A 26,865-nucleotide genomic window follows, 5' to 3' on the forward strand; every position below is an offset into this window, starting at 1 on the left:
TTTGAAAGAAGACTTTACTGCTAACACTCTTGTACTGATGTTCAGGAAGAATGAACACGCCAAGGTGGATGTGCAACTGCATGCAGGAGACATGTAGCGAAGCGTGTGGTTTGTGTGCGCCACACCAGCCTTGGTGCTTAACAGCTCAAAAGGCAGTTTCCATCCCCACCACCAGCTGCTAACAGACTCGGACTGCCGGGTTTCAAGAGAGCCATTTTAGTTAAAATGGTAGACTGATCAGCAGATGTTACATGATATATAAATAACTATTACTGCTCGACTGAATAACTTAGGACAATTAACATTATTGATCTGTTTTCAATTGTATGTGTAACAGCTATAATATATATATATATATATATATATATATATATATATATATATAGTCTAGAAGGGGCACGCCTATTCAGGCCCTCTATTATTCATGTTTCTAGTAACCATCGGATTAAGTGGTGCTATACTGGAGGGAACAAAACTATTCTTTCAAGTTAAAAGCTTCCTCCTACTGTGCGAGCAATATCCCGGGCTAGACCCAGTCCCAAGGGCATTGGAATAATCCACACTCGACTACTTGGCTTTGCCCCCGGCCAATGCATCCCGTTTATCATAATAATTATTAAACTCAATATCATTCCGAAATACTATTAAGTCAGACTGCCTAAGGACAGGTCAGAAAAGGACGGGATATAAAGACAACACGTACCAAACGGAAGCTAATCTCAAATGAGAAAACTCGCAAAAGGCCGACTTCCGCTGGGCTGCAAGGACACAATATTGTGTGCTGGAATAAACGATGCATAGCAAGGGTCGCTGTTTGCACAAGCGCATGCAGGAAGGTTTTATGTGGCAAGGCTGGGACTGGCAAAAGGCAAACAAAAGCTGAACTATCAGGCAATAGGCGGGTCCTTTGTAAATACGAATAGAAGGTGAATGCACAGGCATTCGAAGCCATTTTATTCTCAGCCGCATTTCCCCACACCACGTGCCGCAGCCCAGGAACAGCTGTTGGAGCAGGGCCTGGGAAATCCCCGCTGCCAACATCTGCGGTCCAGACTTTGAACTTTCAGTTCTCAAGTCAGGGAGCTGCTCCGGGTGAGCATTTATCGCTATTCGATGTTACTATTCACAAGACAAAAATAGCAAATCTTCCACATTGCTCTATTCTCCTAGACGACCCGGGACTACAATCTGCAGGTTGGCACGGATACTTGGTATTTTACAATTAAACATGCCATCATGCGAAACGTTTAGGTCTAACCGAAGACCAAGGTCAGGAATCTGCTCTCATCAACCACCGAGGAGTTGAAACCCTGCAACCAGAATGCAAAGTTCACAAATCATATTCCAAGGACCTGATGGTAACTATAAAACTACAACTTCTATCCTGCAACCTTCCTAATGCCGCGAACGTAAAGCACAAGCTACATCGCTCAATGCAACGTGCTGGCAAAATCCCCCCCAAAAGAAATGCAGATAAAGGCTAAAACAGCGCCCAGTGAGACCCGAGAAGAGGATCTCCGGTCTCCAAGCCGGCAGAACTTCAGATCTCAACTGGCTCAATATGGGTGCTGCTGTTGTGAATGAGGACAAGTGGACCTGCAGTAGTTAGAAGAGACTTTCTCCTTCCGTTCCAGCGGAAACCCTTGAGCACGGCCACTGAAATTATTCTGAGGCACAGTTTTGTCCAAGGCTGTGGTGAAGTCAGCTTCTGCGTTATCAGTTCCTGGTGGCGGAAGAAACCTGCTTTCTAATTTTTGAAAACTCAGCAGCCTGGTGCTTTGGTTTACCCTCACCTGCCCGGCTCTTTTCACGTACCTTCCTTAAAGAATCTTTTGCTTCCTAGAATAGTCTTAGGTGCATATGGTAAACCCTTGCATTTGCTGTAGGTTCCTTCATATCTCAAGGGCTTAGACCTTATGCTCCATTTCCAAGCAGTTTGCTACTCAAGTACCTTTTAGAGCTTGGCCTCTTTGTGTAGTGTTGATCTGGGTTCTTCCTTTCTAGCTGGGGTTCTTGCCTGTTCACTGATCTGGTGGGTATATTTCTATGCCGTACAGTAGCCTTTGGACCTGCTAGATACCGCCCCCCGATAATGCTCATGTTTTTGTGCTCATTTCTAGATGAGGTGTACTAGTTGAGCTACTAAAGTGTTTTTACATAGTTTTTTTAAATCATGTGGCTTCAGTCCTAGACAGATATTATCCTTATCAACTTAGTCGCTCATAAATTTGTAGGAGCAACTCTGTTGAGTTAGGTCAGGGTTACACAACTGCTTGTCACGTTGTGGCATCGTTTTTCTTCCATGCAGAATCCCAGTGTTCCTAGCTAACTACTGTCCGTGTATTCTAGAGATATTTGGAGTGGCCGACCTCCCCAGAGTGGCTGTTCAGTACTACTTGCTCCACATTCAAACAGGAACTGACATGCACTACGAAGGGCAAGAATTGTTTTTAATACGCTTTGCGTTTACTCACTTTTACCTGAGAAGGCGAATTCCAAGCTCCATATGAAAAACTAAGCATTTGTTTTGTGATACACAAAGACGGAGGTGCAGAAAGGACTGTAGCCCAAGGGTACACTTCTTGGTTTGTCCATAGGGTCACCAGAGATTTAACAGTATTTTCTGGGGCGGGGCAGAAATTCAGCAGGCAGCTTTTCATTCTTGGTCTCGAACAAAACTAAATGCCTCTTGGGCACGATGTTAGTGTTTTTGCTCCTTCCTGCCAGGGAGATCCTAACACGTTCGGCCATAGACTTCCATCTTTATATTAAACACACTTCTGTGGATGTTCTCAAGGGATGCCTCATTATCCGTTTTTGCAGAACTATTGATCATTGATGTCCAACTTTGCTTTATTTCACAGTAACGTTTATATCACTTCTTATTTATCTGTGTTCTTTCATGAATGTTTAGGTTAAAAGTTGTGTGAATGGATCCAAACTGGATATTATGAGCCTGTGCTCCAGCATTCTCACCAAAATGTGAGCTAGTCAATGTCCCTATATTAGTAAGAACAGCTAAGAGCCTTGTTAGCGACGGAGGAATGGTATACTGCTGACAAAATAACCAAATGAAATGACTTTTGTCATATCCTTGAATAAAATATCAACCGATACCTCAGTACTAAGGCAAATCATTCGCTGATTTAGCAGTTTTCAAAAAATAAATTGCTACATGATCTAAAACATCATAATCATCTGCAAAAAAACAGGTTGGGCATGCTTCTACTTTGAAACCAAGTGATCCCTTGCAACCGGCCCTGTACACCCAGCACTGACCAACTATTCTACAGTCTAATACTTTTTAATTTTATTCCATCCCGTGCCTAACCATAAGCCACCCGGGCATCCGAAACTGGTGGCTGATGGCACAGCCTCATGTCTCTAGGGTGCGATATAGTTTCTACAGACTAAGATAGGTAGGTAATTAGAACACTTAAAAGGCCCCAGTCCTTCAAAATATCTTGGATAAGGAATTATGAACGACTGACTCCCATCTTAGTTCTGAAAAAAGACCACCTGAGTCCGGAAAAAATATTCACCAACACTTTATTCACCCATATTCCATGCTTTAATCACTTCTTACCTGTAGGTGCTTGCTTCCTCCCTGAAAGTGCCCTAAAGCTGCAAAGCACTTCATGGCACACTATGCAAATGATTATTAATGTACTACATAACTTTGAAAATGAACTGAGGACCCCCTATCCAGCTTGGATAGCAATCACACGAGGCTCCAGAAACACATCAACTGGGCCGTGGCCTTAATGGTGTCAAGCACACCTCACCTTATCCCAGCAGCCACGCTTCCGATGGGGTTGATTGGCACTGGCCTCACTTCATCGAGCATGCCTCTGCTGAGTCCATGGGAACCATTCTGTATGACACCAGGAGGCACTGCAGAAACAAAGGAGAGAAGCAAAAAACTGATAAGCTCAGCACCATGATGCTTTCATGCAGTTTTTTTAGTTTGTTTTAAAGCAGCATTTCAGACTAAATTTTGGATTGGGAGACCAAACTGGAAGTATAGAGAACACCTTGTTTCATTAGACTTGTGCTGCAGTCTGTGGGGGGAATACTCATTACTAACAATTTCTTGGTACGCCCAGTGGTATAAGCACTGGTCTCTGCATTCTGCATAGCTGAAAGAAGGACACTTCGCATTAGGATGATAGCGAAAGTATTTAAAACATCCACCATGAAAAGAAATAAGAACCAAAAACCAACATCTGCAATTGATAAGAGAGGACTCGATAAATAATAAAACCATGGACTTCTGACCTAAAAAACATACACAAATTCAGTACAAACCACAACTTGGGCAGAGTGGCAATGAAACATAGCCTGAAACCCAAAATGGCTGACCACGATGATATAAACAGCCAATCATAAGCTTGAACATGTTAGAAACAGTGGCAAAACAAGCATTTGCAATGAAACGGGTCTCGCATTACGTTGAGTTTGAGCTATTAGCGATGTAGTCTCCTAACCGGACTTTTCTTGCCACATTAAATGAGAGAAATAAAAATTAACAGTGCCATCGAGCTGTTTAAAACAGAGCAAAATAAAGAGAAAAAGTAGTCCAGAAACCATACGGAAAACATGGAGCCTCGTATGTTTCCAGTAGTTTACCGGTGCTCTTGAGGAGGGCAAAACACAGGAAAAGGCATGACATATACATGCCTTTCACAAATAAAAACAAGGGGATTTTAAAAGGCAAGCCCATGAGCCAATGTAAGTGACTGAAGTAACATGGCCGAGGTTAAAATCCCCCTAAAGAGTGATTAGAAGAGGGAAGGAGCAATTTGCACTCGCCCCTAAAGAATGACCGTAAGAAACAGTCTGATATTAGCAAATCAAATCCTCACTATCACAATGCATTATAGGAGGCATCCAGATCAAAACAACTGCCTGATTTACTCAAAATCTACTTACTTTATGCAAGAATGGTAGTGTGGGAATAAACAAACCAATATGAACTAAGGAACATGAAGGCCCATCTAGTCTGGCCACTTCCCTGCCTCCTCTAAATCTGCAGAGCCAATCTAGCATCTACCTTTACCCTTCGTTTGATACTCTCATTGCTCCCTGGATCTGGAGTGTGTCTTTCCAATGGAATGATGCCATGGTGGAGTAAGCAGGGTTCTCTTTAACCCTGGCTCTAGAGAAGGCTGGCAGCTATATTCTGCATTACCCACAGGCGACAAAGGGACCTTTCTCTGATTTGCTTGTTGCAGATATTACCGGATCCCCATAATGAAAAGAGCCGCAACCTGCTCTAGTGGTTCTTTCAAATATCACATCTCCTCTGTGTCTTGGTTTTTAACTCTTCGCATCTGAAATGTTGCTGGACAAGCCTATGAAGGAGGCAAATGTTGTGGATGCTGTCACCAGGAAAATGAAATGAATAATGTTGACAGTTCTGATTTGTTTGACTTGTTTGGCCTCTTTGAGGCACTTCCTGCAGCAACACCGTGTAACCCTGCTAAGTCTCCGCCTCAGTTTTTGCTATATTTTTCTATTTCTGTCCTAGGCTTTGACTTTGTCTTCACACGACTGAAGGTGAATACTGCAAGCAATCCACTTAACTGAGAGGTCTATTGTATTACTTTAATATGTGTGACTGCACCACACCTCTCTCTAAATGCCATAGTTAAGTAAAAGTACATTCCCTGCCTTTATTTTATGTATACTCTGAAATAGTGCTTTAAATGGGCCGGTACTCTCCTGTACAGAGTACTAGCACTTTTTCTTTTTATTTTGAGAGGGTGAGTACCTGCGCTTCTGAAGAAAAAAGTAATACATTTAATTGGAGAGTACCAGCACTTCTCAGAAACAAGCAGGTACTCCGATACAGAGTACCTGCACTTCTATTTTTCCAAGTCGAGCACTGCTCTGTAATATTTCAACATCTCCAATTTCTCGGCCATCTCCATCATGTGTTCAAATGATTTGTGAGGTCTTTCACTTCTATGACTGGAAGTTCATGCCCCATCTTGGTAGGTCTCCACTACTCTGTTTCTGAAGTCTCCTGGGGTATTAGGAAGCATGATCTCCAAATCCGGACACAATATTCTTGACGAGGCGTTCACAATGGTTTCTACTGCTTTAACTAAAGTATCCTCCTCCCGCTGGTTTACTTTAGACTCCCACATTAATATTTGTGTAAAAAGGAGAGGTGTTGTAACTATTCACACTTCCTATACCGTGTATTAGAGCTTTCAAAAAATGGCACACGGACTTCAGCATTGTTCACTCTCAACAAACACTGGGTGGCTGAGAGACAAACCAGGCTACATGTAAGAGAAGCTCGGGCAGAGCTGGCGTCCACCCTTCTACTTGAAAAGGTACTGATCAAGCCTTTGAAACTACCAGCTCACAGCTCTCCGGTGTCCCACCCACCACCTCAAATTCCTTCTCAATTCTAAAGGCAGCAACAGTCCAAAAAGCCAAGTATTTGGGTACAAATGTGGCCACTGCTAACATCACAAGCCAGCTCTGCATCCATCAGAGGCACTTGACAGGAGCACTGAGCCAGCTGTGCTTCAAGAGCATGGACTGAAGATATAATCATTTCTTCTTCAGTCAGAGTGTTACAGTAGGATGCTCAGGAGATATAATCATTTGTATATTTTTCTTCAATCTAAATGGAAGCAGTCTAGGATTTGGAGGCGATATATAAGCTAAAAATAAAACTGGTTCTAACACAGGTCTTCTTGTGAGGTCCATTTTAGGAGTCACACTTTGTTTTTATATTATTTATTAATTTATGAAGTCAAGTAAAGGAACTTAGAAACTTAAAAACTTAGAGTGGCCATTTGAGTATGTCCTATGCTGGATTATCAACATGGCAAACAGGGGTACCAGCAGGAACCTGACAATGATGTAGTCTCTTGCTTTTGATTGCACACCAGCGTGGATGTAGCTAGTGTACGCTCACTTTGAAACTTACGGAGGATCTCTGAGCACTCCGGAGCACAGTGATAGTCTAGACGTAGGGATCAAATGCACTTAGAGCAATCTTACTGCACTCTGGGGCTCAACCCAGACCCACAAAATAGCCCTTGTGCCCCTCGATTCACGTCATGGAAGGAGGGTAGAAAAACAGTGACCGTCCGAATAAACAAATGAAGGAGGTACTGCTTTCTGCAGAAAACACACAAGAGCATAATTATTTGAACTGAAATTTGCTGAATGGAAGAAAACTACGGATACTTGTAGTCAAGAGAAAACAAAGCCAACTGAATCATAAAAAAACCTAACCCTCAGGGAGGGGCCACACTGCTAGTCGCAACATCATCAGTAACTGTTACTGGTTGCATTTTTGATCAAGTGGGTGGTCCTGATAAGTGACTGCTATACAACGGTATCTGGTCACAATGGCTATAACAGCGCTAATGTTAGACTGTTTGGTGGTGGTACGAAATACAGTGATTATTTTTCAGACTGGCATAGAGATACGGTTGTACAAGTAAGCTTGGCACTGACCATAAAGAGTGCTTTTCCAGCATGATCCATTCCCCTGGACTTTAATAACAATGTTTTGGGAAACCTCGGTTTACAAATAACGTGTAATTCACGAAGTTCCAGATTTCTTTTTGATTACCTGAACACATCGCTCACTTTCCAAGCCACCAAACACAATACGAAAACCCGAAGACGCGAGTCAAGCACTTCAAACAAAAGAAAAAGTGCACTCCGAGATTAGCACATCAGTTATGGGCTCTGTGTCAGCCAACTTAGTAGGCTGGTTTAAGGTGTCACCATATGCAGACCGGTATTTAATGTCTTAAGAACAATAACATTGGCAATACAGCAAGATGTACAGGCCTCTGTGCCACTGAGCTTGAAGACGTAAGCTAAGCCAACTCAATTTAATGCTTTTTGAGCTGCATTTCAAAGGTTTGCAAAGACTGCATTTAAAATCTGAAACAAAAACAATGTTTTATTTATATGTGTGTGTATATAAATAGATGTATTGTGTGTGCACATCTATGTGTGAGTAGATAGATAGGCAGTCATGTATCATAATTCAATGTGAGCAGGTGCCAACGCCCTCTAGCACTGGTCACATAACGACAGATCCAGGTACTAATGGATGTACTGTTCCAATTATATAAACCAATATTTTACAGCTGTTTTTTGGACAAACATGTCTCAGTTAATAAACTTGTTGCAGGAACTGTGTACACCATGCAGTTCGCAGATCCTGTTTGGAGGATGCACTATATAAATGCATTACAAACGAAAAGAGGTAGATTCAGATGCAATTCTGGAATTTCTTGTTTATTAAAAAGCATAAAAACATGGAGTCATACCAGAGTCGTCCTCACTTCCAGAGCCTCTAAATACAATATTGTAATACTTATATCCACAAAGTGAAGTATGTTATTTCTCTATGTATTCTCATAGCAATGAAGGGATATTGTTTAAACTGATAGATAATGTTTTGATGGTAAGGCCAGCAAGGTGAACACAACCGGAAATAATCATAACTACCACATACTGCATATTAATTTAACCCTTAAAATGACTTGTTAGGGAAGAAGCAAAACACAGCAGCTCCTGTTTTCCCCAAGCGAATCCACCGTTATTATTAAATAAACAGATGCGGCCTGAAATGAAATGCAGTGACTCACTGCTACTGGGGGGGCTACATTTTCCCAACAATCTTGAGGATGCATATCATTATCTGTGGAACCATATGTATCATACCCCTTTACATAATCACATCTGGCTTCTTAATTAAAAGATGCTTTACATATTCGGTATCAACAGAAATTGGTCATGTTTCATGGATTACACAAGCACCAGATTAAAGTCGAGTTCTCTTCCACACCGAGCAGAACAGGCATAAATTGTCTATGTGCAGCAATTCATTAAAAGCCCCAAGTGATTAGCCCGTTTCCCGAGCAAGGTGTTAACAAATGAAGTTCTTTTGGTGAAACCCTTCTGTGGGCAATCTCGTCTCCTATTAATTGTCCAGTGCCCTACATCGGCACTGCATGTAGGCACCAGACATCAGAGTGAAAATAACTGGCATTTTCGTATTTAAATAGTGGAAACTGAACCTCAAGTATGTCTGGTGATATCTTGCCTCATCAGATACACGGGAGTATCTTATAAAGACCTTGGAACTTCTTAAAATTAACGCATTAGCATGTTTTCTTTATTTATAGGTATAGAAATAGCAATATACTATCAAATCAGGACTAAGCAGTGCAAGGTTTTAGGTCTATCTTGATTTCAGAGACAGTAAAATTAACACACCCGCCATAAAATGCACCAAAGTTAAACAACTCACTATAAACAGAATAGCACACTACATATTTCATTCATCAGTTAGTGATTCCATAAATACTATGATAATTTCGCAAGTAATACACAACACTGCCCAGCTTCAACATCCTCATTCGTACTAAGTATGGTAAGAACACAAGCACAAATACAGGCCTGAAATCTTTAAAACATACGGGTGTGAAACATATACATACAAGACCTTCGGCACAGGTATAATAACCACAGTTTTTCTGTAGATGATCACAAGAATCAAAGAACATTAATTGTAAACAAGGACATAAATTCTGATGTTATCTTTATATCTTAAACGCTCTCTCCGCGGATAGATTTGGGAATAGGGAGTGCTTGCCTTACCTAGAAAACAACATAGGTCCAGAAAGGAGCAGAGACCTTGTGTCCAGACTGGACTGGATATCTGAGACAGCATCAGTTTGTACTGCTTTGATGCCGTCACGTGTGTCAACAAAGTCTCACTGTGTAGAATACTCTGAGTGGTTTCAAGAATTGCAAAATGACCATTAAAATATCCGGAATATACACACTACAAATGTAGCTGATCTTCTGTAAATGTAAACATCTGGACAACAACACTTTTCCCTAAATGCACATTTGAAACACTTCCCAAACACACCGTTGAGAAACCCATTCCAGTGCTGTGACTGAACTTGACTCAACTCTGTTGTCATAACAGTATTCAGACAGCGCCACAAAGGTTAGGTTATCTTGGTTTAACCCACTACAATACTATTCCCAATACACTCCAAGGCCACCCTGCAACCCTAATGGTTACACTGTTTACTGTGTAAATGGACTCCAGATATACTGGCCACCAGGACCCGAGATTCACAAAGATTTGGTTGTGATACTGTGCATCTCACTTTTCCAATGCTGCTGGCTTACTCCTGATTTCTAGGAGTAAATCAATGGACCTACAAGAATAAATCGCACTTGCTCACAGACAAGTCTTTGTAAATCGGCTCCAATGGCTCTAAGCACTATGAGTTCCTTTATAAGAAAATAAATAGCAGGAGCTTAGAAACGTTAACATGGTTACAAAGCACTATATGGAACAGCGGCTATTTCAAGCACCCCCTTGAACCGCACATTGATCTTATCTTCTAAGTGCTGAAACGAAAATAGAGGCAGCGGGATGGTGGGGTGCCCAGCATCACCTTTATTGTTCAGGGGTCCAAATCTTTGGATATTGTTTATTGGCTATTTGAAGCTTGGTGAGAGGTAGATAGCGCTGCCACTAAAACTCCAATCTGAGTGAAGTGCAGAAAACCTTTCAAAGGCTAGCACTTTTGCAAAAATTGGATTCTGCACTTTAGACACCAAGGGCCTGATTACGACCTTGGCAGAGGGGATTACTCCGTCCCAATAGTGACAGATATCCGCTGTTTTACAAATTCCACAGGACATAATGGAACTTGCAATACGGCGGACGGGATATCCGTCACTGTTTGGGACAGAGTAATGCCCTCCACCAATATCGTAATCGAGTCCTAAAGGTCTTACCAAGGGGGCCACACTGTTTGTTCGAGACAAACCACCATTTCATTATGATCCCAAAATTTGACAAACATGCTCGAAATAAGGAAGCAGATAACTAGTGTGCCAATATTGGCAGTGGTATGCATTTATTATGTACACTAAGAAAAATGTGCTGAATACTTTAACGATCTCTTTTTCACCGACTAAGTGTGGACTTGTTATCTTTAAATTATAAAGTCCATTCTTTGCTTTAAACTGTGATCAATACCCGTACACAGCAGCAGACACGCTTACTGCATGCACTGCAGCAACCAAACATTAGCATACCCTGCAGCCAAAAGGCACACAGCATATGTTGCAGCCAACAACATTTTAGCTTACACGGCAACCACCACGCAAACAGCATACTGGCCGCCAAAGGCACTCAGCATGCCCGGCAGTTGCGAAAGATATAGCATCAACTACTGCAACCAAATATTTATACTATTTTCACAACTAACAATATTGCGACAGCTAGCAGCTCCCATTCAGATAAAATAAGCACTGCAGTCACCGAGTAAACAGAATAAGGTACAGTTCTTTGGTATATAGCTCAAGTTGCAGTTCCAAGGATTGTACGCTGATGCTGCCAAGTACACAACAAACACTGCAACCATCAAGTATACAGAATTGGTTTAGACCACCAAGCATACCACGAGTAGTCCCTTGAACCACACATTGATCTTATCTTCTGAGCGCTTAAGTTGCAGTTCCAAGAATAGTACGCTGATGCTGCTAAGTACACAGCGATCACTGCAACCAGCAAGTATATAGAATTGGCTGCAACCACCAAGAATACCATAATCAGCAGATTTTGAGAATACAGAATTCATTACAGCCACCAGGTATATACCCTGAAGCCATGGAGCATAGGGGCTGCATTAACTCTACAAACATGTGCAATCACAGCGTAATTAGAATACGTTGCCACCAATATGTCTATAGCACACACTGCAATATATGGAAAATGTCACTTACCCAGTGTACATCTGTTTGTGGCATTAGTCGCTGCAGATTCACATGCTGTGCACATCCCGCCATCTGGTGTTGGGCTCGGAGTGTTACAAGTTGTTTTTCTTCGAAGAAGTCTTTTCGAGTCACGAGACCGAGGGACTCCTCCCATTTCGACTCCATTGCGCATGGGCGTCGACTCCATCTTAGATTGTTTTCCCCGTAGAGGGTGAGGTAGGAGTTGTGTATGCTAGTAATAGTGCCCATGCAATGGAGTGAATGCGTATGTACATAATGAAGTTTCAAGTAATATATTTACAAATGTTTAAGATCTACTTCTAAACGGCTACAGGCTCCCGGGGAGGCAGGTGGGCGCATGTGAATCTGCAGCGACTAATGCCACGAACAGATGTACACTGGGTAAGTGACATTTTCCGTTCGATGGCATGTGTAGCTGCAGATACACATGCTGTGCATAGACTAGTAAGCAGTTATCTCCCCAAAAGCGGTGGTTCAGCCTGTAGGAGTTGAAGTAGTTTGAAATAATGTTCTTAGGGTCATATGTACGAAAGCTTTTTCCCATTGACACAAAATGGGTAAAATCCTTTGGTACATCTGGCCCTTAGTACAGCTTGACTTACTGTTGCTTGTTGTGCAGTTAACACATCTACACAGTAGTGCTTGGTAAATGTATGAGGCGTAGACCATGTTGCTGCCTTACATATTTCGTTCATTGGAATATTTCCTAGAAAGGCCATGGTAGCACCCTTCTTTCTGGTTGAGTGTGCCTTTGGTGTAATAGGCAGTTCTCTTTTAGCTTTAAGATAGCAGGTTTGAATGCACTTAACTATCCATCTAGCAATGCCTTGTTTTGAAATTGGATTTCCTGTATGAGGTTTTTGAAAGGCGATAAATAGTTGTTTTGTCTTTCAAATTAGTTTTGTTCTGTCAATGTAGTACATTAGTGCTCTTTTGATGTCTAATGTATGTAGTGCTCTTTCAGCTACAGAATCTGGCTGTGGGAAGAACACTGGTAATTCTACCGTTTGATTCAAGTGGAACGGTGAGATTACTTTTGGTAAAAATTTAGGATTGGTCCGTAGAACAACTTTATTCTTGTGTATTTGAATAAATGGTTCTTGAATGGTAAATGCTTGAATTTCACTCACTCTTCTTAGAGATGTGATGGCAATTAAAAATGCTACTTTCCACGTTAAGTATTGCATTTCACAAGAGTGCATGGGCTCAAAAGGTGGACCCATGAGTCGTGTTAAGACAATGTTGAGGTTCCATGAAGGAACTGGTGGTGTTCTTGGTGGTATAATTCTCTTTAGGCCTTCCATAAACGCTTTTATGACTGGTATCCTAAACAATGAAGTTGAGTGCGTAATTTGCAGGTAAGCTGAAATTGCCGTAAGATGTATTTTAATGGAAGAGAAAGCTAGTTTAGATTTTTGCAAATGTAGTAAGTATCCTACTATCTCTTTTGCAGATGCGTGTAAAGGTTGAATTTGATTATTATGGCAGTAATAAACAAATCTTTTCCACTTATTTGCACAGCAGTGTCTAGTGGTAGGTTTTCTAGCTTGTTTTATGACCTCCATACATTCCTGTGTGAGGTCTAAGTGCCCGAATTCTAGGATTTCAGGAGCCAAATTGCTAGATTCAGCGATGCTGGATTTGGATGTCTAATCTGTTGTTTGTGTTGTGTTAACAGATTTGGTCTGTTTGGCAGTTTGACATGAGGTACTACTGATAGGTCTAGTAGTGTTGTGTACCAAGGTTGCCTTGCCCATGTTGGTGCTATTAGTATGAGTTTGAGTTTGTTTTGACTCAACTTGTTTAATAGATATGGAAGAAGTGGGAGAGGGGGGAAAAGCGTACGCAAATATCCCTGACCAGTTCATCCATAGTGCATTGCCCTGAGACTGATGTTGTGGGTACCTGGATGCGAAGTTTTGGCATTTTGAGTTTTCTTTTGTTGCAAATAGATCTATTTGTGGTGTTCCCCACATTCTGAAGTAAGTGTTCAGTATTTGGGGGTGAATTTCCCATTCGTGGATCTGTTGGTGATCCCGAGAGAGATTGTCTGCTAACTGATTCTGAATCCCTGGAATAAATTGTGCTATTAGGCGAATGTGGTTGTGAATCGCCCAATGCCATATTTTTTGTGTTAGGAGACACAAGTGTGTCGAGTGTGTTCCTCCCTGTTTGTTTAGGTAATACATTGTTGTCATGTTGTCTGTTTTGACAAGAGTGTATTTATGAGTTATTATGGGTTGAAATGCTTTAAGCGCTAGAAACACAGCTAACAGTTCTAAGTGGTTTATATGAAACTGTCTTTGCTGAATGTCCCATTGTCCTTGGATGCTGTGCTGATTGAGGTGTGCTCCCCACCCTGTCATGGATGCATCTGTCGTTATTACGTATTGTGGCACTGGGTCTTGAAAAGGCCGCCCTTGGTTTAAATTTATACTGTTCCACCATTGAAGCGAGATGTATGTTTGGCGGTCTATCAACACCAGATCTAGAAGTTGACCCTGTGCCTGTGACCACTGTGATGCTAGGCACTGTTGTAAGGGCCGCATGTGCAACCTTGCGTTTGGGACAATGGCTATGCATGAGGACATCATGCCTAGGAGTTTCATTACTAATTTGACCTCTATCTTTTGGTTTGGATACATGGCTTGTATTACATTGTGGAATGTTTGGACTCTTTGTGGATATGGAGTGGCAATTCCTTTTACTGTTTTGATTGTTGCTCCTAGGTATTGCTGTGTTTGACACGGCAGAAGGTGTGACTTTGAGTAATTGATTGAGAAACCTAGTTTGTGTAGGGTTTCTATGACATAATTTGTGTGTTGTGAACACTGTATTTGCGTGTTGGTTTTGATTAACCAATCGTCTAGGTACGGGAACACATGTATTTGCTGCCTTCTGATATGTGCAGCTACTACTGCTAGACATTTTGTAAAAACTCTTGGCGCAGTCGTTATTCCGAATGGCAACACTTTGAATTGGTAATGTATCCCTTGGAATACAAACCTTAGATACTTTCTGTGTGAAGGATGTATTGGTATATGGAAATATGCATCCTTTAAATCCAGTGTTGTCATGTAGTCTTGTTGTTTGAGCAGTGGGATTACTTCTTGTAATGTAACCATGTGAAAGTGGTCTGATTTGATGTATGTATTTAATATTCTGAGATCTAGTATAGGTCTTAGAGTTTTGTCTTTTTTGGGTATCAGAAAGTACAGTGAGTAAACTCCTGTGTTTAGTTCTTGTTTTGGTACTAATTCTATTGCCTCTTTTTGGAGCAATGCTTGAACTTCTAATCCTAGAAGATTTATATGTTGTTTTGACATACTGTGTGTTTTCGGTGGGACTGTTGGAGGGAATTCGAGAAATTCTATGCAATAACCATGCTGGATAATTGCTAGTACCCAAGTATCTGTTGTTATCTCCTCCCAATGTTTGTAAAATTGGCTTAGTCTTCCCCCCACAGGTGTTATGTGATGGGGATGTGTGACTTGTAAGTCACTGCTTATTTTGAGGACTTTTGGGGCTTTGGAATTTTCCTCTTTTTTTGGAATCGTCCCCCTCTATATTGCCCACGAAAACTTCCCCGCTGATATTGGCTTTGGTAAGTGGGCCTTGTTTGTGATGTTGTGGTTTCTGTAGGTTGTCCTCGAAACCCTCCCCTAAAAGGTGTTTTGCGAAATGTGCCTCTGCTCTGCAGGGAGTAGAGTGCGCCCATGGCTTTTGCTGTATCAGTGTCTTTTTTGAGTTTATCAATAGCAGTGTCGACTTCCGGCCCAAACAACTGCTGTTCATTAAATGGCATATTTAGCACGGCTTGTTAAATTTCCGGCTTGAAACCTGACGTGCGCAGCCATGCGTGCCTTCTTATTGTTATTGCAGTATTTACTGTCCTTGCAGCCGTATCTGCTGCATCCATTGAAGACCGTATCTGATTATTAGAGATACTTTGTCCTTCTTCCACCACTTGTTGTGCTCTTTTTTGGAACTCCTTGGGTAAGTGTTCTATCAAATGTTGCATCTCATCCCAGTGAACTCTATCATATCTTGCCAAAAGTGCTTGTGAATTGGCAATGCGCCATTGGTTTGCTGCTTGTGCTGCAACCCTTTTGCCCGCAGCATCAAATTTGCAACTCTCTTTGTCTGGAGGTGGTGCGTCCCCCGAGGTATGAGAGTTTGCTCTCTTACGAGCTGCCCCGACAACTACTGAGTCTGGTGTTAACTGGGTTGTAATATAAACAGGATCTGTTGGCGGTGGCTTGTACTTTTTCTCCACCCTTGGAGTTATGGCTCGGCCTTTAACAGGATCCTGAAAGATTTGTTTTTAATGTTTTAGCATTCCTGGGAGCATAGGTAGTCTTTGGTATTGGCTATGAGTGGAGGATAGCGTGTTAAACAAAAAGTCATCCTCAATTGGTTCGGAATGCAAGGTGACGTTATGGAAAGCAGCTGCCCTTGCGATCACCTGTGTGTAAGATGTACTGTCCTCAGGAGGGGACGGCCTGGCACGGTACGAGTCTGGGCTGTTGTCCGATACTGGAGCATCGTAAAGGTCCCATGCATCGGGATCATCTTGACTCATGGCAGTATGAGTCGGGGAGTGCATCAGTGGAGGAGTTGCTACTGGTGATGTGTGCACTGATGGTGGTGGAGACGGTGGTGGAGTTGTTTTCTTTGCCACCTTTGCCTGTGGCTCCTTGTCCTTTTTTTGAAAGGCAAGTTTTCTTTTTATTTTAATTGGGGTAAGAGTGGTTATCCTCCCTGTGTCTTGATGAATGTGGAGCCTCCTTTGAGTATAGTCTGGCTCTACAGCTTGAAGTTCCTCTCCAAATCTATGTTTTTGCATTTGGGAGGACAATCCTTGTTCCTCTGTATAGGAACCTGTTTTCGGCTCCGAGGCTGGATGTTTCGAAATCAAAACTTTTTCGGACGTCTTTTTAGGCTCCGAAGAAACCTTTGTAATTTTCGGCGTGGTGGTTTCTCGGTGCCGAATTTGTTCGGTGTCGCTGTCACGGTGCCGAAATTTCTCTGAGCCGATGTCTCGGGTCCGAGATTGCTGTGTGGCGGTATCTCGACCGGAGTCGGATGACTTCGACACCAGCGTGCTCTTTTTCGGTGCCTTGGCTCGGTCACCTATTTTTGGGGTTAAGCCATGGCCTGTTGGCGGTGGCGTCCCCTTGGCTTTTGTTGACTTCTCGTGAGTCTTATGTTTCGACGTCTTACTCACGGTTTTCGGCATTTCTTCGGCCTCAAGCTCTTCTGAGTCCGACTCTTGGATAGAGAAAGCTTCCTCTTCCTCCTCGAAAAGCTCTTGTCCTGTCGGTGTCGACGCCATCTGCAGTCTTCTGGCTCTTCGGTCTCTTAACGTCTTTCTGGACCGAAACGCTCGACAGGCCTCACAAGTATCTTCCTTGTGCTCTGGGGACAAGCACAAGTTACAGACCAGATGCTGATCCGTATACGGATACTTGTTATGGCATTTTGGACAGAAGCGGAATGGGGTCTGTTCCATCAGCCTTGAAGTTGCACGTGGCCGGGCCGACCAGGCCCCGACGGGGGATCAAAAAAAACCCAAAGGGCCACCGGAGCTCTTCAAAATTCGGTGTCGATCTGTTGTAACTAACCCGATACCGAACGAAAACAATACCGACGTTTTTTCTGAGATTCTAACTAACTTTCCGACCCGAAACACGGAGCGAAAAGGAACACGTCCGAACCCGATGGCGGAAAAAAAACAATCTAAGATGGAGTCGACGCCCATGCGCAATGGAGTCGAATTGGGAGGAGTCCCTCGGTCTCGTGACTCGAAAAGACTTCTTCAAAGAAAAACAACTTGTAACACTCCGAGCCCAACACCAGATGGCGGGATGTGCACAGCATGTGTATCTGCAGCTACACATGCCATCTAACATATATATATATTCTTACACTATATACTATTTTGCACCCATTAAACATATACCAGGATACAAGTAGCAAGAGTACAGTATAAACTGCTACTTTTAAATATATAGTGTAGGCAGCGTGCTCAAGCATGCAGCAAGTATACAGAATATGTTGCAGCCTCTATGCCCATATCATAAGATTCAACCAGCATCACGCAGAATAATGTATGGATAACATGCAAATAAAACATACTACAGACAACACAGACAACTAGGCATCCATTTAACACATGGCATGCAATGCATCTTTCAAGCCTCTACGGAAAGCTGCACCACCCAAGCACACACGTACCACCCAAGCCTATAGCATCATCGGTGGTCATCAAGGATACATCCAGCACTATAACTGTTAAGGAGAAAGCAAGCACCCTTTTCCCAAGCACATGGTATGAAATGCAGTCTGCACACAAATATAAGACAGTGACGCTGTCTTTCACATTGGATGTGCTGCATGCAGATAGGCTGTAACCATCAAGAGTGGTACTAGCATGCTGCATGCCCTTCAAATCGCAACAACAGTTGATACTGGGTGTAGCTATTAAAATAGCAAAGAACAGAGCAGTCAAACCTATGGCATACATGGCAAGGTCAAGAATATAGCATAGACTGCAGTGTTTAGGGACAGGATATACACTGCAGCCTTTAAGCGTGTCAAAATAAAACACGCAGTTCAGCTACAATGCGTGAAAAATGTAGATCAAGCAAAAATATAGACTACACAGCATCCCCATAAAAATACATCGCACACAGCAGCGCCAAGAAGACAGCGTGCACTGCAGCCATTAAGAGCATAGCATATGCTGCAATCACCAATAGACCCGAAGCAACCAGTTACAGAGCTTACCCCATTACCAGCAGACATACAGTGGAGAGCGCAGCCATGAAGAAAACAGCATACAGTACAAGTATCAATAATACAATTTTGGATTAGTTAGCAAGTGAATTGCTACCAAGGCCTATAAACCGCTCATGGAATAGTGTCTGATGCAGCCATGAAGAACATGGCACACCAGTCCTCGAGGACAAGGTATACATTACAATCACTGAGCATGTAGTGTATGGGAACCCATCAGAGTACACATGTCAGATGTCAAGGGTGTATCATAGTCTATCATTACCAACCACATGGCATACACTGGACTTACCAAATCTATAGCATGGGCTCTAATTACAAGTCCAGGGAAACATATACTGCAGTTTTTACGAGCAATAAATGCACAATGGGCGTCAAACATTTTGCACACACTGAACTATGAGTATAGATTACAGATCGTGGAAGTATCGAATAGTCAGGACCACTAGAATTATACAGCAGTGGAGGACCAAGCAATGCAGCAGTGTCGACTAAACGAAGGTGGGAGTAAGGGCACCCACTAGCTGTTTTTAATTTTAGATCACATTCATACAAAAAGAAGCAAGCTTCTGCAAAATACGTTTTCTCAAGAAGGAAATAAACACGTTTACCAGTTCCAAATAAAAATCGTATTTTATCAACGAATATGTATTCTGTCCTGCAGGAACTGTATAATATGAACACCGCTCCTCTAGTGAAAGACTAGACTAGTGTCTGTTACAAGAAGGGCGCATTTGCATTACAGTCAGCAGAGAACAAGCGCGCATGTCCTTGATTCTTGTCTCTAATTATGCTTATCCCAGGTAAGCGCCAGAACTGATCTTCTGTGTTGGGCTTGCTCAGTGAACACTACGGCCTTCAGATGGACTTCCTTGTATGAAGAAAGACATACTTTATCTATAGTATAAGGTTCTCGCTTGGGACATGGCATTGTAAAACATTTAATAGCTCAGATGGTAAAATGACAAGTACAGTGACTGGGGTTTTTCTGTACCCTCGGCGCCCTCCAGAAACAACTGCTTACTGCTTCTGTGAACAGCATCTCTGCTGCTATCAGCAATTTGCACGAGTGAAAGAAGACATTTTCATGACAAAGGAACATTAGTTTCATTCTTCTTGAATCACGTTTAAATATGTAATATTTTATCTTTCATGCAGACAAAAATCCCTACGCCCTCTCTTAAATAAAGACAGTGATACTATTTGGCAACAGTTTCACCTCAGTATTACCAATTTAATACCTGAATACAGCAATCAACAACTGAAAGGGGACCCAGTCACGTTTGAAAGTCTGTCAATTCACGGCACCACTACTGCCATATTTTTTGGTAGCTTTTTATCTGTCTGAGTTAGAAACATTAAAATCGGAAAGTTATACAGGAGATGTTGCAATACATGCCAAGTGTGACATGTACATAGTTATGTACAAAATGCTGCAACCAAATACTCACATAACCCGAGAGATACCAAAATACGAAGTAAAAAGCAAAGTCCAACTTAAGCTTTTAGTAACAAAGATACAGGAAATACAGCCAAATCAAACACATGGCGTACATTTCAGCACTGTTCACGCTACAGGTTTAACCTATCCTTTAGTTACCAAGCAAAAATAACACAAACTGCATTTACCGAAGATACTAGATGTGTTCCATAACACTAGCACAAAGTACAAAAACAAAGAAAATGACAAATGCTGCATAAGAGGACAAACATCATACACTGGTAGCAGCAAAGAAAGTGTGTGCTGTTGACACTAAATGTACAAGAGTCAATGCAAATATTAAAGTCACTGGCTTTGTCCTAGATACCAACAAAAGATTTGACTATAGATTCACTACAAAAACCATAAAGTGTACGCTGTTGTCTCCAAACGTGTCATACATTGCAAATACTATGGACACCGTCCAGTGTTATACACTGCAGATACTAAGGACACTTTCTACTCGTCAGACATCAGACATCTGGTATAAAGTGGAAACTCCGACGATAGAGACATGCTGCGGATATATAGCAAACCTTATATAGCATGGGTATGCCTCTATGGCAGTGGTTCCCAACCTGTGGTCTGGGCACCCCTGGGGGTCCTCGAAGCCTCCTGAGGGGGTCAACGACCGCTTATAAAATTAAATAATATTAACAGATTGGGTCCCCAGTTTTCAGTAATGACACAGTGGGGGGGTCCCTGAACTGCATTAAAGATTCAGTGGGGGTCCCCGGGCTCCAGTAATGATAAAGTGGGGGTCCACAGAACTCAAAAGGTTGGGAACCACTGCTCTATGGTATCAGTTAAATATATGGTACTGATTGCAGAACCCAGATACAGAATATTGTGCAGCCAACAAGCATACATCAGATACTGCAGAAACCAAACATGTAGCACATACTGCAACTAATAAGGGTACAACATATACTCTTGTTGACAAAGACAACCTATTAAGAGCATTGTCAGCACACAGTACTGATTTATAGCTGTTAGACCCATGACATAGGATGTGAAACCCAAACGCCAAAAATGTGCAGCAGTTGTAAGTATACAGCAAGCTCTCTGCCGAGAGGACTTCTGTAAAATTAGCACATATGCCAAATATAATCTTACCCTGAAGCACAAGGTTTGTGTCAAAATCATGTTTAAATGCTTCTCCACAGGACTCACCAGCCCACTCTAGGATGAAAATTCCTGTTTTGTAGCTGTGCTTTACATTTTGCGTCCAAGTAGATCTTAAATAACCAGCTGTAAGCTTTCTGTGGATAGCCGGTATGTGTACTCCCGTTTGGGCTTTGTAAATCACTTTTAAATTATTTGGATTCCTGAAGGCTGTGAGTTTTAAAGCACACAATGATGCCTAATACTCAATTTGAAGAGATGCAGTGTAGACAGTTTGCACTAATATTCACTGGACTAAAACAAGATATTGAAAAAAAGTGAGAGTCAACTGACTATTGTGGAAATTAGTCCATGATTCTCCATTATGCTCAACAATGTCCCACACGGTTCTATACGATAGATGTGTTGTCCTAGGTCAATTAATTCTCACTAGTGATCTGGCATAGCACACGTAGCTGTGACAACCTTTCTTATTTTCTGTATACCTCCCCAAACCGAACCTACCTGTCTTCTGTAGGTCATTCTATATATCTACATAATTCTATGTCTACACAATTCTCTAGTTTAGTACATCTTGCTCCATATTTCTCTACTCCTTGTTCTAGATCTGTCTTTGTGTATCTCTATCCATATGTCTTCTTTGCTTATTTTATTTATTTTGCTTATTTTGACTTGATCTCTTCTTCAATATGTTATTGTTGGCCAACTACAGTAAAGAACCATCTAGCTCTAGATACACATCAAACACAAGACCAATGCTTTAAAAACAAAACCTTTAAGGCTTATTAACTGATGTAACATTCGTTGTGAAAATTATGTGTATTTGAAACGACAAAAGAGCAGTCACATTCTGCAAAATCTGAAGCTGGCAGTGAAGGGCCTTAGAAGTTGCTTCACAAAGAAAAGTACAATAGTTATGTCTAGAATGAAAGCAGAGCTGAACTTGCGTTCGGTTATTTAGCAGGATGACTTGCTTCTAAATACAAGGAAATAGTGAAACTACAAGTGAATACCACAGCATTCATCTATCGTTTGGATTTCTGTTAAGATCAACTCATTATTTCTCTTACATTAAGAGAGGTGTTTGAGATGCCTCTGCTTTTTATAGTGGCTTTGGGTATTGAGGATTAAGTTCTTGATAAGAATTGTCTAGTTGACGTGCTGAAAGCCAAATTTTAGGATGTTGATAAACAACTTATTTCCAATATTCCAGATAGAAGTTTTATTCCACTGGGATGGAAAAACAGGAAAGGACCTCAGTTACATTGCCAGATACACAGACAAATCTGGGTATTATTTGCATATGCCTGGAATGCTGGACCATACTGGAAAAGAGAGACATGAGACATCTCAAACATTCTTCAGTGCTTGGAACAAGGCTTCACTAAACTCTTCTACTAACCAACAAAAACGCCTATGAATCTTTACATGGTCCTGATACCCCCTTGTTGCATGCAAGACTCTCAGTGAGCTATGTACATTTTGCAACATTTTACTGGGTGGTATACTGTAGAAAATTTGAGACAGCAAGTCTGAGTCTCACTGCACAAGCTGGTTATCCCTGTTTACATGTAAAGTGAGCACTAAAAGAGTAAAATAGCATTGAACACAGCTCAAATGTATAATTGACACTATGGAAAGACCCCTGGCTACTGTCCATAAGAGAAAATGGAAGGGAGTACTTTCACAGTGTCCATTATATTTATTCAACACACACCTAAGTGCATTGGGAGAACCAATGAAAAGTAGGAGATGGCAGACTCTGAACACATAGATATACACAGCAAGGAGGCGGATGAGGACAGAAGAGGAAAGGGGGGACTTATATATATATGTATATATATATTTATATATATATATATGGGCGGCTTAAAAATATTAGGCAACGTGCATATACGGCTGTTTTGGGCAGGTAAGGCGAGGGAAGAAAAAAGTGACACAGGAAGAACAGCGGGATTAAAAGATGCTCACGCCTACAAAGGAAAAAAATAAAATACAGTGGTAGGCCGTGGTGAGGGAATAAAAGCATGCTGATTGCGAGATTCAGGGTGCATCTTTCTTAAAGAAACAGAAATGAATGGGCAAGAAGATATTTGAGTCTATTGGTTCTTAAGTGCATTAGTTCAGACTGAATTACATCGGGCTAATCGTGTGCATTCCTCCTCGTTTTTTGGTGTGCTCTTATTAGTACAGAATACCCTCTACAGAATGCCTGGGTTCATTTAGCGGGATACAAAACTTTAAATGCATACTGGGGAGATGATGGTTTTGGAAGGGGTGGGGGGGTGGTAGGAGCCAACATTTACGCATAATTGAGTGTCAGCATAGTTTGCATGTCATTTGCTTGAGTTATATGTTCTCATCTCGGAGTGAGTGGTTGAGAGATGGAGGCCACTAGGGTGACATTAACAGGGAATGTAGAATCAGCAAAGGCTTTTTTGCAGATTTTTTATGATGAGATTCCCGCATAAGGTAAGTTCTTTAGTGCGAGTCAATCAAACTAACATTTATTATGTCTGATTTATGCCACATCAGTTTTTTTAAACGAAGCATTTTGATTTTAGAAAACAGATATTTAAAGAATTACTATAACATCATAAACAACTGTATCTGTAAGAACTGTAATGTTTCAAGGCACCGGCTTAATTCTTGTCTATTAAAAACAGTGTCTCTGGCATTAATCCAATAAAGAAAAGAGATATCATTCTAATTGCGCCTTTTGTTTATGTCTTTCCAGTTTAAATTTTAAAATCGGGGCTTAAACTTGAAGCTTTGGCCCTTTTCAATAATGGGGTTGTGCCCTTCATTTTCAGGTAAAAATACCATACTTGCTAAAAGAATAAATAGTTAGCAGCTCTCCTCTCTGATCTCTAAAATGGGCATTCAGTGTGCAGACGTTTTAAAATAGCTTAGCATACCCAGTCTTGGGATAAATCTTGACTGTATAATACTTCTGAAATCAATTGTTTGACTGGACAGTAAGAGAGTAAAAAGTAAAGTATTTAAAACTTTAAGGATTATCAGAAAAGCCACAAAGTAATTTTCACTCCAGCCACTTAAATTATTTACAATCTGTGTGTGAACACACCGAAAACTCCTTCACAGTGGCTTTAATATCCTTCAGTATCGGCTGTATGTTGTGAAGCTGTTCAAGTCATTTAACAGAAAAAAAACATTCAAAGGATACAAATGTTTTAAATGTGTTAATGGTTAGGCATATAAACTATAGTTTAAACTTTTTTACTTAAACAAATTTACAACTCTACTGGATATTTCAATAAATTAAAAAACACTGTTCTTACTAAGAACATCTAAGTGCAATGACGAATCATCTGAAGGTGGATATAGGTTTTGCGAAATTTTAATTTGATGATTAAATACATTTTCGTAGTAGTCAATTAAAGAGCACATTGTGATTATTTTGATTAAAATTGACAATCATTTGCTTGCTTCGCTTAAGTTCATGTAGTGGACTCAATGGGCACTATTTTCAAAGGAATACATATTCACCCATTTTGTTCTCTTCTTGCACCATATCTGTGTATGAATAAGTCTTGAATGTAAAAGTCTACCATACTTTATAAAAATAGCTACTCACAACCTGCTTGTAACTCAGGGGGAGTATTCAAAAGCATCATGGCACTGGCAGCATCAATGTCGGGATCTGGAAAAATCAACCAATAGATACATCATTAATCAGGCTAATTTGTTTTTTTTCTTCTTTGCTATAGATATAGCTAAAGTGCTGATGTTAAGCGTTAGTCAATCAAAAATGTCTGAAAGCCAAATGGTGCCTTTGTTTACAATTTTGCCTATCAGTTATCAAGTAAAATGTATTGATTATTTTGCTTCCCATCTCCATGTAACAGAACTTTCCATGTATCTGCAATCATGCAGACTGAAAATGGAAGATGAATGTCAAGAAATTTGAATGCATTTTTTAAGCAAGCTAACAAAACACAAAAAGCATTTTGGCAAAAAAAAAAAAAACTCGAATTAACTTGAAAATCTGGTAAAAAAAAAACTCAAAGTAATTTTTCAAATAATCTTTGATTTGCTTAAGAAAATTGTCTTGAACTAAAAATCATACCTTATAAGAACATTCTGAAAATCATCTCTCTGATGTTCTTAACAAAATAGAATCTATGCAATATGGCATTGTTATTAATAAGACTTTTCACCTTATCTCACGTTTGACCAAAATGTTTACGTTTGGGGCATTAGGCAATTTAGGATCCTGTATTTTGATTTACTGTGTGCCAGTGCAAAGAAAACTTTTTGCAGTTTTAAAGAAGGTTAAACCACTCACTAGCTTGGAAGATATAACTGATGGAAGGCCGGGCTGGTCAACAGTACACTAGCAAGCAAGAGTTAATGTCTCTTAACTTGAGTTAACAGAGCACACTGAAATATTATGGGTGTTGTATAATCTCTCATGGGCTTCTTTTTATCAGGAAATATGATACATATGAGACTGGATGGGCTCTTTCGGCCATATGAGATGATAGTGTAAACAAGCTCTATGACGGATATCTTCTGTTGAGGATATTATGAACATTTATCAGATGTGTCTGATTTGGTGGATCCGATCATATTGCTTCAGCATGCACAGTAGGCAGATGAGTGTCAGATAATGCTAGCAGTTCCATCAATCCTTTGGGTAAACTTGATTGGGACCCCTTCTCATGTGATGTTGTACGTATCCCAGTATTCTGGTAATAGCCATACAAAGATAGACTGGATCCAAACACACGTGAGCTGGTGATGCTCAGTTATATCTGCATCTCAGCTCCATGGCTCTTCTTTTTCATCTACAAGTTTATTTTCAAAGATTGAAATAGTTGAACAAAATGCTTCCAATTAACGGTTCTAATGCAAAGTCACTGTTGAAACCTTTAACACTGTATAGAAATGTAGTTGTGGTTGGTTACCGAGGCACACCAATCCTAGGGGAATCCAGGGCATAATGCAAGTTTACATTTTAGCGATTATTTTAAATTCAGGGCATACACGTGAAAGGTTAAGGGAGTTCAGCAACACAATCACACATACACTACCGACAGATGCTTTACAGGCTCTCTTTTCTGCCCATGATCAAAAGCAGTATTACTGCAGTATTTATCATTTACGCCAAATTTGATTTTTTCTCCCCAATGAGTCTAAGAATAGCTCATGATTTCTTTGATGACTTCAGAATGTAAAATGCATACAGAGAGGCACGCAGCAGTCCAAAAGGTTCGATGTCTGCCTGTACTCTTTCAAAACATGTTCCCAGTATGAAGCAGATTTCATATCACGTTATTGGTGTGATTATATATTTCGTACCAACGCAACCCCCACTAACAGTCACATAAAAAAGGGAGCATTTTAATCATACTTATATATAAATGAGTTTTTAAAGCGCCTCGTCCCACAATTCTGTCCAAACGCTTGATAATCTGTCAATTTCTCGTTGACAGAGCTGTGGTTTTCTTGCGCCTAAAACTGGGTTGTTTTAGTATAATCTCCTGCTATCTGAACTATAAACACAGCTTTTCGGATCTCCGAGGATAAGGTTTCCTCGTGCACTTTTTGATATGAGCTGGCCACGTCATATTAACCTTGATTACTGCTATAAAGCCATTCAATAATTCAAGTGGACA

General features: G+C 40.9%; 1 protein-coding gene across 13 annotated transcripts in view; it reads right to left on the reverse strand.

Moving 5' to 3' along the window:
- Window positions 1–26,865, reverse strand: part of FOXN3 (forkhead box N3) — a 648,650-nt gene that overhangs the window by 26,023 nt on the left and 595,762 nt on the right. For 8 of the 13 annotated variants that reach the window (XM_069208155.1, XM_069208156.1, XM_069208158.1 and 5 more), the window contains 2 exons: window positions 24,822–24,887; window positions 3,786–3,894 (listed from right to left, as the gene is read on the reverse strand). In XM_069208155.1, the coding sequence (XP_069064256.1) occupies window positions 3,786–3,894; window positions 24,822–24,887 (175 nt within the window). The remainder of the gene's footprint in view (window positions 1–3,785; window positions 3,895–24,821; window positions 24,888–26,865) is intronic. The other 5 variants (XM_069208164.1, XM_069208162.1, XM_069208163.1 and 2 more) reach the window with 2 other exon arrangements.

The sequence above is a fragment of the Pleurodeles waltl genome, chromosome 9 (assembly GCF_031143425.1).
Source record: "Pleurodeles waltl isolate 20211129_DDA chromosome 9, aPleWal1.hap1.20221129, whole genome shotgun sequence".
Lineage (NCBI taxonomy): Eukaryota > Metazoa > Chordata > Amphibia > Caudata > Salamandridae > Pleurodeles > Pleurodeles waltl.